The sequence below is a fragment of the Fusarium tjaetaba genome (assembly GCF_013396195.1).
Source record: "Fusarium tjaetaba strain NRRL 66243 chromosome Unknown NRRL66243_c0000203, whole genome shotgun sequence".
Lineage (NCBI taxonomy): Eukaryota > Fungi > Ascomycota > Sordariomycetes > Hypocreales > Nectriaceae > Fusarium > Fusarium tjaetaba.
The window spans coordinates 1-16,763 of record NW_023501399.1 but is presented as its reverse complement, the minus strand read 5'-3'; the positions used below and the strand labels follow the sequence as shown (position 1 = coordinate 16,763).

The window sequence follows — 16,763 nt, the reverse complement described above, 5'->3', positions numbered from 1 at the left end:
ATCTTGCTGGTAGTCAGATGTGTAAAACTATGATTACTTCAACTAAGCTTATATCACCACGGTCGCGGGTATAGTGCGGTCGGGAATAATCTTATCGCCGCAGATAAACTTGCTCAAGCCTGCTCAAACTTACTCAAGTGCCGATTTATGCGATGATAGTGTGGGAATAGCTGATGTTTTATTGAGAGATCGTCCAATGAGAGTTAATGCTTACGGAACTCGGCACAAGACCCTTGTTTATGATAAAGCAGTAACTCGGGCAAACGTAATACATATCTACGTCGCTGTATATCAGCCAGACAAGCAATAGATCTCTTGGCCACCTGTCACTTAAATCCATTTCGTAACCTCCTCCATCAATTTTACCGGATTGGAATTAATATGCACGACATCTCTTCTGCGAAGACTTCAACACATTGCCAACCCCTCAAAACAACCCGTGATAGAAATCACTTGGCATCTATTCTCTCATCTACTACCTGAAAGTTCTCCGAGATCGACTTTCTCTGTATGGACTCTGCAGCTTGGCTCACGCCTCCGGTCCAGTTGACTGGGAGTCGTGTATTCACTTGCGATGGCTTCACTGAAGCGCAATGCTCATGGTACATGAAAAGATGGCACTTCTGGTAAGCTCAGCCCTTCGAATTGACTGAGCACCGCATTAGGACCTATTGTCTAACACCAAGAAGGTACATCGCAGACCATGTCTACGCTTTACCAACAGTAGCCTTCTTCATGACTGGCATTGGACTATTCACAGTTGGTCACTTTATATCATACTACGTTATTGGCCTTGGGTTTCCGAGATTCCGTGGACCTAAACCCTGGCGTATGTTGATCGCCACCATCAGATATCTTTCGTATCGTGGATTCCATGTTGCATCACTTGGGTTTAACTCGGCTTCTGTCGGGGTGCTGCTACTGGGTCTGGCTGGAACCGTCTTCTTTTTCTGTAGGTGAATCGAACAGTCTCGAACAGGCGCGATAATTAACGTGAGATAGGCATGGACTTGATCCCTCAGCCGTACTACTGGCCATCGCTAGACTTTGGCGGCTCACCGCCACTGGGAACAAGATCTGGATGGCTGGCTTTGGGATGCATGCCATTTGTATTGTCAGTACTGCACTACCAACTCTGACTTCTACACCTTTACTGACGCGTAGCAGCGCTACGGCAACCAAGACAAACTGGATCACTTTACTAACCGGCGTCTCACACGAGAGACTCCAAGTATTCCATCGATGGATAGCTTACGCTTTTTTTGTACTTGCTCTTATGCATACATTCCCATTCATTGTGTATCATATCAGGTTTCACGATATGCAGATGCATTTTAAGATGAGCCTCTTGTTCTATTGGACCGGTATCGTCGCCTTAGTCTTCCAAGCGTGGTTGACCTTTGCGTCACATAGTGCCATTCGGTAAGCAGACCTAGAATACCTGACCTGTACTGTGGGCTTACGTCAAATCCAGACGGCTGCTTGGATATGAATTCTTCAAGGCAACGCATTTCTTCGCCGTCGTCATATTCATGTTGACTTTCTTTTGGCACTGAGACTATACCCTAACATCTTGGTAAGGCTTTCATGCCCATTCCTGTCTGCCACTCACACTGACTCGACTGCAGGCACTATTTCATAGGGACAGGTGCTGTGTATGTTCCCTGCTACGTATACCCATGGCTACGGACCTGTTTTGAGTATGGTGTTCGAACAACCGCTCATGTCAAAGTGGAGGACAACGGTTTCGTTCGTGTCGCCATCCCCGTCAACTTCACATGGGAAATAGGACAGCACTGCTTCCTGCGCTTCACCAGTTTTGGACTTACACAAGCCTTGTCAGCGCACCCATTTACCATTTGCTCCTTGCCTGCAACATGTCCAGATGACCAGTCATTCCTTGTGTTTTATCTCAAAAGACACCGAGGTTTTACTGCAAGCTCTATGAGCACGCCCTACAGAATCCAGGAGCTCAGATCTCAGTGCTGGTCGATGGGCCATATGGGGGCATCAATACACAGCGCTTAGTCAAGAGCAACCATCTTGTTGTCATCGCGGGAGGGTCAGGAGCTGGCTGGACTTTGCCTTTTATCGAGCAGTATATCGCAGCCCAAACAGGGCATGGCAATGAAAGATGCAAAGAAGAACAAAAGGAGGGATCTCCGTTTTCATCACTTCGCGTGGTACTAGCGAGTCGAGATGTTGAGAGCTGCAGCTGGTATCGACAAGTTGTGAGCGAAACGTTGCTCAATTACTCAGACAAAATGATATCGGGCCTGCAAGTACAGCTTCATCACACTTGTGGGGACATAACAGGATCAAGCCTACCATCAAACAGCAGCTTCGTCCCTGGCAACAAAGAGTCAGGTAGTGAAAGAGCCACAGAAAGCCTGGTATCATTTGACGAACTGCATGGCCGACCAGACTTGCCGAAGATTCTGAGAGGGTTGGCAAGCGGAGTGACATCCACTGAATCGCTAGGTGTATATGTCTGCGGTCCGGATACTATGCAGAATGATGTTCGAAACGCTGTGGCGTCTTTAAACTTGGATATTCTTGAGGGTGCAGATTCTGCGGGAGTGTACTTGCATTCTGAACACTTCTCTTGGGCATGAGCGTCAATTCGACCGCCATTTCCAGTAAAAGAAAAAAGCAAAAACTTCTTCAATCAGCGCTAGAATACGCGTCGTGACTAATCTGGGTCTTGTGCAACAATAACAGTGAAGTGATTGGCAAGGAACTTTCACGTGATGTTTACAGCGTGAATAAAGAATAATCAACACACAATTTAATTTCATCTGCGACCGAACCTTTTCACAAACCTGCTTTCACAACATCTAGTCCAAGTTAAATCTTAACATACTTCTAGTTCGCGCATATCACTTACGCGACATACCCGAATGGCTAGCCTAACCGCCCCCATCGAATCTGGGGCATTTCCCCGTATCCCTCCAGAAATCATCAACGAATTTGTGTCAAAGTTATTACTCATTTTCGAAGAGGATGAAGATGCTCGCTGGAAGTATGTCTGACCGAGTTGCCCCCGTGTATTCATATGCTGATTATCTGCTAGCGAAATCTCAGACTCTGGCCAACTCAAAATTTTGAGATTGACACATCGAAAGTTTGCCGACTGTCACTATGTCAACAAGTTGCTGTTCACCGATATACGTCTTGAACCAACACGTTATCATCTGCTAAAGCTTCAACGTGGCGACTTCTCGCGAGTGGCTACTTATACACGATCAATCACATTTAACGCATATGCGAGCTGGGATCTAGTGCTTGAAACGTGGGATCGATTAATCCTTTTAGACACACCGGACCGCAACCCAGATGCCAGATCCGATGGTATGACGCCTCTAATGCTGTCTCATGACGCGTACATACGCGACGCGAAAGAAGCCCAGAGATTGCTTGAGGACCCAAATGGCGATTTGATAGAAACATGGACCAACGTTCTCAAGATGGTCGGGAGTCGTCTTGAAAATGTCACACTGGCCAATCATATTGATTACAAGAACCTTTACCCTCACGAATCCTATTCACCGATGAATTGGAGGAACCTCAGTTTGGAAGTTCCAGATGCATGGACCAAACCGCATGACGACATGACACGGAGACTACCAAGCTATAGAAATGGGAGAATCAATGCCCAGTATGTCCGTCAGTATGCCTGTGCTATAGTAGCCGAGAGACTGTTCAACACAGTCATGACATGTCTTTCAGCATCAGGCATCGCGGTTCCAAGCCTCTCGATGAGGCTACACATGTTGGGAAACGTGGAGTGTAAAACGATCCCAGGATGGCAACAGCTCGATTTGAGCAACCTGAAGAAACTCGAGATTGCGGCTCTCTGTCCAGAAGTGCCGTTTCATTTGATGAGAGAAACCGCTATGGCGAGTTTTCTGCACAGTCGACAGAAACATAACCGGCAGAGAATTGGGGATATGGCTCACGACTTGATAGAAAAGTGCCATTCTACGGTAGAAATCTTCGAATTCTGCCACTACTTCCCGTTTCTTGGTGGCGCAGATTGGCCGACACGCGCTGCAACGCACGACTTGCCAGCACTCCAAGAGCTGGCTCTAAGCACGCGAAGCAATCCCCGTCTTCTTCACGGTTGGCTCCTCAGAATGAAGGATCTGCGCTCAGTACGTATAGCGGGTGATCATGTTGGCGGTCCTGCTGAGGAGTCACTGGAGTGGCGTCATGTGTTTGACGCAATCCGCGACCATCCGAATGTATCCGGTCCAGATCCAAAGGGCATCCACTTTAAGTTTGACTTTGGATTCTCTTACGATAAGGTAGTATGCAAAGATAGCAGCATCGCAACGCCAAGAGAGGCTCCTGGCACTGGAAAGCCTTGCTATCCACTGGAAGCCCATCTATATGGCGACATAGAGTTTAGTCACAACATTGCTTTGAGGGAAGAGTTACGTGATGGTGTTAGTGAAGATGAAGGTAGTGACGAGGAGAGTGAGGATGAGGACATGGAGGTGGATGATGAGAGTGAGGAAGAGGAAGAGATAGACAGCGATGGGGAAGAAGAATGAATTGCTTTGTGTTTATCTATAGGAAGAAGTTAGTCAGACACATAGAAAATGTCCAGGTTGTAAGCCAGATATGATAAGATGTAATTTGTAGTTGAGACTTGTGACTGAAAGCTTAAATCAAAAAGACAAATCAAAGGCTGTTACAGTGTATACATATCTTCATTCGCAATACGTGACATGTCGCATTCTTGAAGATTGATCAATCCTGCACGTGATGCCTCAAACTCGACAGAGTGAAACAATAAAGCGTTGATGCAGTCCAGGTTCGAAAATCGCGGATGTGTCAACCTTAGGTTCTTGAGCTGGGACCGCGTGCCTCTTCTCGGTAGTGTTAGCTCAACTGGTTTCTTGTAATGCGATAACCTGGAGACAAACCTCTCAAGTTGCAACCATGGATCCTTGACTAACTCGGTTACGACTTGGATGGTAATCTCAGTAGGTAGCCCAACTAAGGTGCTCGGATTGGCCATGGGGATCTATGCACGCTGATGAAGTGTTTTTAGGAAATGAAGTACAAACGCTTGTGGTTGTGCGAGAATTATTTCACATGGATGTGCCATGTCTTAAAAAACAGTACTGCGATCATGTGAGCCAATCGGTACAGAGCTGTTTATGCCGTGGCATGCCATCTGCTGGGTAAAGACTACTACATTGTAATCCACGCCAATGAAACGGAGCTTGGGGTACAATAGGCAATGCGCAATTGTACCCCATCGCATGATGTGTATGCTCAGAGAAGACCATCAGCTGCTGCTGAGGCTGCAAAGTAGCAATCGGCACCACAGTTAGGTTCGTGAAAAGCAGGTCTCTGTGACCAGGCAACAATGTGCAGAATAGCCCAGCTACTGGAAAGCTAATATCTGTCGACCGATGCTATTGCTCCACTATCCACGATGAAAATAATTAATATTTTACGGAGCAGTGACTCCGCATGTTGGTTGTTGGTCGACTGTTCTCACCTCGGCATTAACGAAAACGCGAATCGTGAATATTGCAACTCAGATTGAGCTACCAACAAGACGTGGTACTATACATATCGAAAGGCCCCGATAAAGTCTTAGCATTATATAGCCCGATGTTGACGACGGACTTCATGCCTGTTTTCTGGTCTGATGCTGTCATCATTATAGAAATGGTTACTGTTTAGCTTGAGCTGCCGGGGAAATGATACAAATCTAGGGGTGTTTTCTGTCGTCGTTGTAATGTTACTCATTACATTCACCTTCCCATTTCATCCGTAGCTATTAAACAGTAGTAGTCGGTCCATTCCACTCAAACACCTCCTTCTTCCTCATTTGTTCTCTAATACCCTTTCTCGTCTCTCAGACGAATCCTATATTGAAACTCTTCCCCGTCGCGATCAACTGTAACAGTCTTTTTCCATAATTCAGACCTCGAAGTTTGTCGAGTTGGATCATTTGCGCCGTCTGGTGGCTTGGATGCAAGAGCAAGAACCAACATGTCTCCAAAATTGTCCCAGTCAGAGCCTTGCCAAGGATCATTCGATCCAAGAATTGTAATCAAGTGTATCAATACCAACAAAAGATGCAGAAGAAGAAAAGTAAATGCCAAAGGGATACTGTGGCTGCTTTCAAAGCGATACGCGTACGTGTAATAAGATCGAGTGTAAGTTACCTTGTCTTCTGTTGCGCCGTCTGACGGTGTAATTCCTGCAAAGTAGTTGGGCCATGAGACGTTGTTTCCCGCTTGAGAGATCGCGTCTGTGATATGTAGACCTAGAAACCGCTCTTGGCAATCCCGTCTGTCGTCCGCTACACAATAGTCTGCAATGGAGCGAAAGAATGACCCATTAGAGAACGATGAGATATCTTCCAACCACTTCCCATCCATATGGATAACATCGCTGGAATTGCTATCGAATCTTACTGGTGGGTTGAAGTGACTCCAGGGTCGCGAGTAATGGGGGAGCTCGATCCATGTATCGGCTTCTGCCCAACGAGCAAATATTAGGCAGAGTGTATAGTGTCGCTCAGGCTCATCTTCTTCCTCAATTCGAGCAGTACTGGCAAACAGTATGTTGCCGCTCACCAGCCATTCTTCACTTGCTGGAAGGTCGATGAAGCGATAGTCGGTAGAATTGCTACTATGCAAATCCGCAAGAGCCGAAGAGTCATTGAGATTAAGGGACACTCGGAAGGGGGTCGACATAACCTCCGATTGCCAACCAGAAAAGTGAAAGTAGAGGCTCCCATTGTAGACTGTATCTCCGAGGCATTGTACAGCTACAACAGGCTGTTTCCAAGACTTTTGAGTTCCTGTTCCATTAACTTGTCGTTTGGAAGAGGTAATCCATGACATCCTAGTAGTTATTCCATTGATGCCTCTTGGAGAAGCGTTTCCCAGTCCAAATGCTATGAAGGATAATTGGCTAGTAGCAATTGTCGGCAACCCATAATCCGCCGTTGCAATGTACGAGAATTCGGATTGGTTAAAGTTGGAATACGAAATGTTTTGATTTTCTGGTCCAACTGTGCCAACCGCACGGTAATCAGCCTTGAGGAGAGTATGTAAAGGTACAGCAGAGGGATCTATAATGTCTCTCAGGTAGGGTCCAGACTCTGCATCAAGTGTTGTTCTGTATTCCATATGAGGGATCCACTGGGTGGGCTCGTATTCGAAGAGGTATCTATAACTTGGGTCGAAATGGTGGTCCTTCCACCAACCCTGGCGAGGGATCATGGCAATGGCGGACAGTGGACTTGCTCCAAGGCACAGAATGGATATCAACATGATCAGAGCTGCTGAAGCCCGTCGATACTGAGCTGTCCTGCCAGACTGCAACGTTGGAGCCCATAGCTGACGGCTGATGAGGTATCGCAGAGGCGCTGCAAGGTTCAACGCAGATGACAAAAAGCCAAGCGGCACACCGACTTCCTGGCGTTTCAAGCCGTAGGATATCTGGTGCAGGAGGATATCTCCCAAGGACACTAGGATGAGCGTCTCGTGACCCTTGGCTGCAAACTGTAGGCCGTTCAACGCTTCAGTGGAGGGGTTCACCCAGCGAACTTGAGTGATGTAAAGCGACAGAAGGGTAATTGTGATTGCGACTGGCGGTAGATGCACGAGTGCAAAATAGCGAAAAGCCAAGTGTCTGCTGCTTTTGCTCGTTGACCGTTTCGATTTTAATGAACCAGGAAAAGTAAGGAGAGGGCTAGGTTTCCCTTTATCCTCGAAAGTGTTCCCGTTTAGCGGAGATTTATGGATGTCGGGTTCATCAACCGGTCGCGTTCCTTGCCATGATGACTTGGGTAGGCTTGAAATACTCTGTTCATCAACCTGCTCTCAGTTAGCGAACTTCCAAGGCCGTTTATAAAAGGCTAGTACCAGTGGTGCTGAGGAACCATTGCCCGTGTCAACATTCCTTAATGTCTCCAGTTCGTAGTCGCGCTCGCGAGACATCGTCCTGATTTGTAGTTGGCGATGTGACAAGAATAAGAGAATACGGAAGCAGCGCTCAAACAATGAAGAGGGTGCGTTAGGAAACGTTGTTCTTATCTTTCCTGCTGCAGCTTTTATCTGACGTAGTTGCCAAGCAATATTGGATCGAGGTGCATAATGAGGATGTGATTTTGTCAGCTGTGATTGGTTGATGAAGGGTGCGAGCATGGTGTTTTGGCCCCCAATATAAGCAGAAGAGTTGAGCCTGATCTTGGATATTTATCAGTTGTAACGTTCGCCTTGGGCATCGCTACTCTCATTCATTCGGGGTGCATGGTATATGCTTTGACAAGTGGTCAGATTGATAAGCTTAGTCAATAGCACTTATAAATTAACACTTAAATAAGGCCAATACGAACTGCTTCCCAGGATCACATTGAAAGGACCTCTCCCTGGATTTTCTGACTTCGTCGGGATATTATATGGTATTGATGTCTCTTAAAACTTCTATGAAAAGCCCCAAATCTGGACTGGGATGTTATTGTTCAGAGATGGCGGTATGGCTGTTGCACCTTTTGCAATGCCAAGATGAAGCCGAAGAAAATGCCTCATCCTAGCTACCCATTCTCTTCTGCTCGACAGATCGATCCCAGTGATATCGACTTGCTCGAGACATAAGCTAAGAGTCGGCAAAACCTGTAGACTGACGTAACCTAACACACTTGGAATAGCCTCAGCTCTGTAATATTGCGGATCTTGCTTGACGATATTTACGAAGGTCGAGAGGCAAGATTCACATAAGCTATCCGTAAAAGAAATGAGCTTAGATTCTGTTTCGGCCCGGCTGAGAATCGGATCTATCGGTACTTTGCGTTGTTCAAATATGCCGTTGGTGAACAGAAGGGCCTGGTTGAGGATAGTTCGAACCATCCAATAGAATCTCCAAAGGATCTGGCTCGAAAGCGATGTGTACATATGCAAATTGACAGGCCTCCACGGTGCATTGAGTAAAGGTCGTAACCACTCCAGTTGGGTATCGATCAATACAGATCCAATCGCATAGTTCGCAGAAGGAGGCAGAGTCTTGGCCCACTCCTCAAGCTGCTTATCCAAAGTCAATGCCTGAGACGTAATGGAAGATAGTTGTGTGATGTCTTGATCCTCTTTGTAGGCCAACAAAGCGGTTCTCCATTCCATGCAAAGACACGCAGACTGATAAATGAGTTGCGTATGCGTGTAGAAGAAGGGCAGTCGTGGCAAACATAGCTCCTTGACGGATTCCCATGATATCGAAAGGCCTTGGCCAGTCGCAAGGCCAATATGAATCTACAGTAACATAAGCTTCTTCTTTTTATTTTTTTTATATAAAGTAAAGAGTGATAGAGCGAACGTACCATTTGCATGAAAATAAGTATAGATATCTCATACTCTGCAGGAGAGTTGATGATTTTGCCTTGCCCCCGCAGATCTAACAAGGTACAGCCTCCGCTGATATGTGACACCCAAGAGCCTTCGAGCGCAATGGACTCATCTACCAAACCCTATCGTAAATCAGCAAATGACCTTTCAATAGTCACAGACAGCTAGTGATATAGTGCCGCTTACCTCATATATGCTAAGTAGCATAATAGAGTTCATAACTTCGTAGTAGTGAGAAGAATCGATAACACCATGCATTCTATCTCTCAGCATACGTATCGACTCTCCATATAGCTTTGTTGCATCTTTGAGTGCTTGATACGAGTTGAATCTCTGTCCGTAGCTGGCGTTGGCCAAGGTATTGACTGACTTGTGTAGCAGGCTGTCTACGCTGGAGTTTGAGTATATCTCAGCAAGGCTGCTATACCAGGACAAAGTCTGTCCAGATGGGATATTCGCGTGAGTCGACCAGTCAAAGAAAAATCTTTTTAGTATCTGCGCTTGCGAGGCTGGCTATAGCGGAGTGATCGGTTAGTATAGAGTTGACGTGATACGTTGGTGTGGGCAACATACCATGAACAGACCGGGCTTCGTCATTGCGGATCCAGTATCAGAGTTAGAATTCGTATCTGAGCTATTATCAGAGCTATTTTGCAATTGGGCCTTGTTGGGTTCATCTTCGTCAGGCCAGATACAAGTTCGAGCACTTCGAATACAATATCGGCAGGAAGGCTTTGTCTCATCACACTTTTTGTGCTTTATGCGACAGATAAGACAACCGGTTCTGGACCGAGGGTAGTGCCGGCGATGTTTGGTCGGATATTTTGCTCCCTTGAAGGATGGCCTCTGTTGGCAGTCCATGTGTGTAGCAGAATGAGGCTTCAATGGCTTTGGTTATTCTGAGATATGGTGTCGTGGGCATAACAATGGTGTAGTTCTAAAACACAGAAACATAAAGGAGGTCAAGCTACTTATTAATCGCGAAGAGGATCGCCAGAGAGCGTGGTTGGTCAAAGCGCTTTTAAACGCAAAACCTGGCAGAAATAAACATTAGTTCGGCACTTGTTGACGCCTCTACTTTCTTAGCTCATAGCCATTGCAGAAAAGAACTCAGGTGTGCATTAGTACCCCCGCAAACACGGCAAATTTCACAATGTTTAAAGGGAATATCCCGTTAGTCTGGTAAAGGACAGGGTTCTTCTTATCTAAGCGCTTATCGCTGATGACCGTGTGACTGGAACTTGCCTGAATGTTACATTTTGGCTAGATTGGTATCCACTCACAGTGGATCCCCAGAACAGGGATTAGATACAATTATGTCGAGAGACGGCCGCCCTTAAACAAGTCAGTCTTGGAGAATATTAAGAGCCAACATCTTACACATTGCTATTCTGCAACTGCGTACTTTAAAGCTGCCACATGTTTATATAAGTTCTTACAGAGATAGAGTTAAAGCATAACAGATATTAGCCATTGGCCTTGATCTGCAGAACATAGAGGTCAGTAAGTGTACATCTTGCTTTCTTAATTATTGTGACATCAACGGACATGGCCACTAACGGCTATAAGTATATACACAGCACTCCTTGATCTTCATGGCTCTAAACGTAGTGTAGCCTTTGAGGCGAAGCCTCTCAAAGAAGTAGACTTTCCCTCCCTCACAGTCACGATTCTGTCTCTTTTCACCTCACAAGGGCTGAAAAGAGACCATGCCCAGCGGTTCCGGCCCAGCAGCGTAATCGCGATGCCGTTCATCACCGCCTTGCCTGTCTGACTCTACCTTCGTAACCATCGTCGCCCTCAACCCTCTTGACACGAAATGCAGTATCGGAAGTCTCAACGAGATCTATTGCAGAGGCAAAGGGACAGAATGCTTTCCATTTCAGCAGCTAGCAGACAAATTGAGCTCAATTGGCTGCCGCTACAGTCAACCTCCCCGATGACCAACAGTCAATAGTCAACACAGTATTAGAGAAACCTTGAACCTAGGCATTTTTCTTTCTCTTTATATACGACTCGAGACATTGTAATAGCATTGGAGTGTGAAATGCGGTTGTTACTACTGAAAAGTGAAGCCGGCCATTTTCTTACCCTTTTGTGCGTGCGTGTCGAGCAGACTGCACTTGAACATGCATGGCAGATCATAACTAGTCATTATATAATAATATAGTGATTACAACCAAGAACAAGGACACACAGGCATGTCCCTGACAAAGCATAAGAGCCACTAAGCAGCCGTCATATAGGTACCCTAGAACAAAAGTTTGACGCACAGGCAGGGCGCCAAGTATATGCAGTGCTACCGTGATGAATCTCACCAATTGTCTACAGAAACGGTTTCGCTGAAAGTCCCATCGATAAACATGATGTAATCGGTCCGACAATAACCTGCATCTCTACTGTCGGCACCGGAACCGATAAACATATCAGTGCTGCCGCTGTGGCACCGTTTCTCCAAGTACTTAGTATCGACTTAAAACAAAGGCAGCATCTTTAAACGTCAGGCATTTTACACCACACGCAGCCGAGCTCAGAAACCCGAGTTCAGACTAAATACATATACTATATTTACTAGTAACCAGGCAGTGCTGTAAGCTATATAGATTCCTAATTGCCCTCTAGGACAGTACATGCTTACCAAGGTCTTCTAAACTGTCAATAAACTCTAAAGCCAAAATGCAGAGATATATTTCGGATAAATTTAACAATGCGTCAGTGTGCCAGATAATGCAACCGCAGATAAAGCTGCTAAAGAAGCTCTATAAATTAATCTGAACTTGTCTACTGAGCTAGGGATACGGCATACCTAGGCCTAAAGCAACCAAATAGTTAGTCATTATAGTGTAATGTCTAGAATGCTTTATAGACTTGTTATTTACAATTCAGACTTACAGTCGAAAGCTTAAATCATTATAGAGAACTTGGGCCTAGAGCAATCTGAATTACTAGATAGCGGAAGAAGTGACACCCCCGACATGGCAGATAAACATGACTCTAGCCGGTTATCTGTAAAGTTCTTCTTCATGTTTGTCGTTAAGATCTAATTGGCTGAAGAAGTTCGTATTGTGGCTTGAGTGTCTGGAATGCCAGGTGCGGGGAAGGCCTCCTAGATCCATTGCGTCGGGTAAAGCCATCCAGCTAGCTCCATTGTTTCCCTGTATTAAGCGCTCTATAAATTATACTTTGGCAACCAGGCTCTATCACGTTTTAGACCTACCAGCCCCCCCTCTGTATATCCCGCATCCTCGCATCACATTACTATTCTCTGATCCTACCCGTCAATCCTCCCCGCCCTCAAGATCGACAAATCGCCATGCCAGCCGAGTCCCCCAATACCGTCTCTATAAAGAGGAGCACTAAGAACGACACGCCAGGCAATCCATCCTTTGGCGAAATCAGCATTACTAAAGTCAATGATCAAATGGTGTACGCGCCTGGTGTTGTCAAATCTTATGGCCAGGGATCGGATACCCAGCGGCCCGCAGGAGGGACCGAAGACGGAAAGGAAGCGGCTGTTCCCGACCGCAATGAGTCCAACGAGGCCAATAGTACCGCTACTGGTATGGCTTCGCTTTTTAAGGCTTCAAGGGGACACTAGTCTTACTCTCAATCACAGGCAATATATAAGAGAGAATACACAATTAAACATTGAAGGCTAAACACTACCTATTGCAGCTTATAGTCTACATTTAGGCACAATTATGCTGGTTTATTGTATATAATGTCTTAGGAAAGAATAATAACTAGAATGAGCACGTGGGACATGGTCCGCGCCATTCCTTGCAACATCGAAGTTTGAAGCAAACATGGGAACTCAGTGACTGTGCTAAAAGACTATAGTTCAGCCTCTACATTCCATCTTTTGGAATTACGCGTATTTCCCTTTCTCGCTGTAACTCTTAAGAGATAGTAAGCAATCGCTCAAAGCCACCCGCCCCGCCATGTTCTAGATGTGTGGGAAAATTGGCATTCTCTACGGAGTAGGTAGTTTGTTTACACTACTATATACATAATGCTAAAAGGGCTGCCAAGATTGACCGTCAGCGGGGAGGGCTCGGAGACTTTGTCTCGGTCTGGTAAGTCATGTTCGCGGATCAAGATCAATAGATAAATCGATATACCATCATCAAGAAACAAAGGTCTTGCATACATATCAATGATGGAAAATGAGTGACTTTTGAAACAGAGAGATAATCTGTGCTCGAGGTTATGAAAGATAACAGATCCGGTTGTTCGGCCCTCAAGGTTAGTCCAACAGCCACGTATCGTATTTGTGGCTTGCTCTCTAATATGAAACTGGCAATTCAAATCACTAGCCATCTCTTTTACTATTTGCCAGTAAACGACTAGCTGTGCTCATTCCACGCACCTCAGAATAGAAGAATCCAGAACTCGTAAATACGTGTCTAGTTACGCGATAGGTTAGTTACGCGATAGGTTAGTTACGCGATAGGTTAGATGCCTTGTGATACAAATCAAAGGCATCGAGACCTCGTTAAGGTTTATGTGTGAATTCTTTACCATTTTGTAGCTCGGAGGAGTAGATTTGGAGCGTTGATTATTGCAGAAGACCGGATAATCTATATCAAATTTAACTATATATAGGGACAGTATGTCCCTCCCTTCATCCATTCAACAACTTACTCTTATAAACATCACTCCTATTACTTCAAATCCCCTCTATCAATACGCCCAAAATGCCTGCCCGTTCTACACAAATCAACATTGAGAACCACAGCAGCCAGGACTTGCACGACGGCAACGGCACTCTGCAGCACGGCATATGGAGCGTAGACGTTCCCGACACTAGTTATTACAGACAAATGAGCTCTCGAATCGAGGTGATGGCTTTGTCTAGATATAGAGGACCAGAGCCTTTGGGATTTCTTCCCCTTTTATGTTAACTAGTTTCGCTGGTTGGAAATCATACACGGTATATAGCTATCTTCAGAAGACTCCATATCAAGCAAGTTGATTGAAACTTCCATGCTCTACTTATTGTCTATCCTTTTTCCAATTTTTCCACTAAAAGTACCTCTTGTTTGAATTGGTTCTATGCTGCCTGAAGTGTGATCTCGATTATATAGCCATGACGGTAGATAATTACATCTAGTGCCTTGCCTTCTTATGAGCCAAGCGTTGGGGGTCGCATATGCAACAAGCGCGCCGTTGATATGGTCTGGGGTAGCCCGGGAAAGTCCCTCAGCTTGCCCGCCACCTCTCCTTTCGGCATGTATATCGACAAGAGACCCAGGGTCTTTTCTATCCGGGGGATTTAACACATAAAGGCTATAGTGACTGGGGCCAATGAATGATTTGACCACAGCGCTGCGACCATACAATTCAGGTCTGTTCATCATCCGATCGTCGCTCATTATGTCGTAGCCATTGAAGCTCTGTCAGGTCATGTGTTCCCAAAGGCCTAAGTCAACAGAAGATGCGTGATGGACCAATTAACGGATTCCGGACATTCCACTGGGACAGGCACTGATATAGATAATGCGCACTTAAGGGCGATGCAGTCGTCGTCGTGGAGGATTGCAGTTTCTCCTTGGCGAGAGCATCTCCACTCTAGCTTGTTTCTTCGCTGCCCTGTAGCGGGTATAATAAGTTTGAACATCGAACCTTCGCGGGTCTGCCGATCCGACCAAGGATTGAGGGTCAATGATTGTCGTCACAGAAAGACACTTCCATGCCTTAAGAACCTGGTTTCCGAAACAACATGTTTTATTTGGCTATAGAAAGGAAAGTACCGAAGTCAATTCACTACCATAGAGACCAGCAAACGAATGATCCAGCATACATGTCCTCCCCAAGAAAGTCTCCACCAATACCGGTCAGAACATATGAGGTATACTATGCCCCCGCCAGCTTTACTAACCCAACCAGCTTCTTAATCACAGTTTACCGCATGGGCTGGGTACTTGTTAGGCTGAGAGGTGAGACGCAGATGACCCTTCCAAGTTCCACCGTGAGACAGCACACAACAGCCCATGATAGCTCCATGCTTATGCTGCCAATCAGCACAGTCCTTGACCGCAGCAAGGATAGTCTTCGTTTCGGCAGTGGTCTTGCAATCGTGTCCGCTCGTAGTCGCCAGGTATGCGTAGCCCTCGATGATATGTCCGTTCGAGTCGGTGCCAGTAGTCATGGAGCAAGAATTGTGGTTCGACTTGCTCTTGATAATGTCGGCAACCTGCTTGTAGATATTCATGCCTGCCTCAGCAGCCAGGATGGTAGTACCAGCAGCCAAAGCCACTGTAGCCCATGCCGTGACATCGATGTGGCGACGCTTCTCAAACACAGAGACGTGGCCGGGATCAACGAGATCCAAAGTTGCTGTGAGGTTGGAGTCTGGGCCGTTCCATTGCTTGACAAGAGGATTGTAGCCTACGCGCTGACCTTGTTTGCCATGGAGTCCAAGACTCGGCTCAACAAGGCCAAATGCGAGGCAAGCAACCCAAGTTTTGCTGAGGTTGACCATTGTCCTGATGATATGCGTATGATAACTGCGGCCGCGTCTAAAATGAAGATGAGGAGTAAGAACTGAAGATCTCCCATAGTATTGGTTGGAAGGGTGCAGAGAATATGTGTATCCGGGGGATAAGATGGTCTTTTTATAATTGGGAGAACTCTGCTATCGGTTATTGCTGGTTACGGATAGTTCTTTCGTTCTTGTTGCTTCCCAGCAATTTTGGTTTTTCGAAGGATTGAGAAAGTTGATCGTGTTGGTTGTTGGCTCTAGGTGTTGGTTGTTGGTTGTATATAAATGGATTGGACAAGGGTTTTCATGCGGGGGCACGGATGGAACGGAACAACTCGCGAGGCACATGTGATGACTGTTGGCTCTAGTAAGTAAAAACAGCGCATCGAACCTTTCTCACAATCCGACCTTCTGTATCCTGAAAATCAACCCATAGCAAGTCGCCACTACTTGAAACACAGAAACACGCGCTTAGTCGCAGAAGATGGAGTATACAGCTAAGCGCGCTGTAAGCTTAACGAGACAGGCGAATTTCCCTAGTATGGGACGGGTCTTTAGGCTCTTCTAAGCCCTGGCTGCACCCGGTCGTGATTTTGAGTTTATTTCGGCAAGAAAAGTGCCGGCTTATGCGATAAATCTTTCGACTCAGCGCTTTGACCGGCAACGCGGCACAAGCCTTAGATGCAGTCCGGCAAATAACATTACTTCCACCAGCCAACTCAGAGTAATTGCCTATTTAGAGTCAAAGGCCTTCGGCAACATTTGGCCGTCATCTGTTGGCCTACTGTTTCAGCGGTATCCGTCGATTCCGTGACAATCAGCATCTCTTACTTATGTATTCTGCTTCTTGACTATCGATGGCGGTGGCCTATAAGATTAAGCCTTAGGCTGCGAACACAGATAAT

The 16,763-nt window shown here is 46.1% G+C and overlaps 5 protein-coding genes across 5 annotated transcripts; 2 read left to right on the top strand and 3 right to left on the bottom strand.

Annotated features, from left to right (window-relative positions):
* Positions 1–510: 510 nt before the first annotated feature.
* On the top strand, positions 511–4,556 carry FTJAE_9076 (ferric cupric reductase transmembrane component 7; the record flags this gene model as incomplete). Its single annotated transcript, XM_037355959.1, has 7 exons — positions 511–626; positions 690–952; positions 1,003–1,114; positions 1,168–1,422; positions 1,629–1,838; positions 2,870–3,022; positions 3,074–4,556. 7 exons carry the CDS (start codon positions 511–513, stop codon positions 4,554–4,556), a joined length of 2,592 nt encoding a protein of 863 aa, XP_037203831.1.
* Positions 4,557–5,858: 1,302 nt separating this feature from the next.
* FTJAE_9075 (uncharacterized protein) lies at positions 5,859–8,183 on the bottom strand (the record flags this gene model as incomplete). Its single annotated transcript, XM_037355958.1, has 2 exons — positions 5,859–7,853; positions 7,902–8,183. 2 exons carry the CDS (start codon positions 8,181–8,183, stop codon positions 5,859–5,861), a joined length of 2,277 nt encoding a protein of 758 aa, XP_037203830.1.
* A 279-nt stretch (positions 8,184–8,462) lies between these two features.
* FTJAE_9074 (C6 zinc finger) lies at positions 8,463–9,632 on the bottom strand (the record flags this gene model as incomplete). Its single annotated transcript, XM_037355957.1, has 3 exons — positions 8,463–9,281; positions 9,350–9,496; positions 9,561–9,632. The coding sequence occupies 3 exons, from the start codon at positions 9,630–9,632 to the stop codon at positions 8,463–8,465; spliced, it is 1,038 nt and encodes a 345-aa protein (XP_037203829.1).
* A 3,055-nt stretch (positions 9,633–12,687) lies between these two features.
* On the top strand, positions 12,688–12,972 carry FTJAE_9073 (uncharacterized protein; the record flags this gene model as incomplete). Its single annotated transcript, XM_037355956.1, has 1 exon — positions 12,688–12,972. One exon carries the CDS (start codon positions 12,688–12,690, stop codon positions 12,970–12,972), a length of 285 nt encoding a protein of 94 aa, XP_037203828.1.
* Positions 12,973–15,267: 2,295 nt separating this feature from the next.
* Positions 15,268–15,858, bottom strand: FTJAE_9072 (uncharacterized protein; the record flags this gene model as incomplete). The annotated part of the gene is made up of 1 exon (XM_037355955.1): positions 15,268–15,858. The coding sequence occupies one exon, from the start codon at positions 15,856–15,858 to the stop codon at positions 15,268–15,270; it is 591 nt and encodes a 196-aa protein (XP_037203827.1).
* Positions 15,859–16,763: the final 905 nt, after the last annotated feature.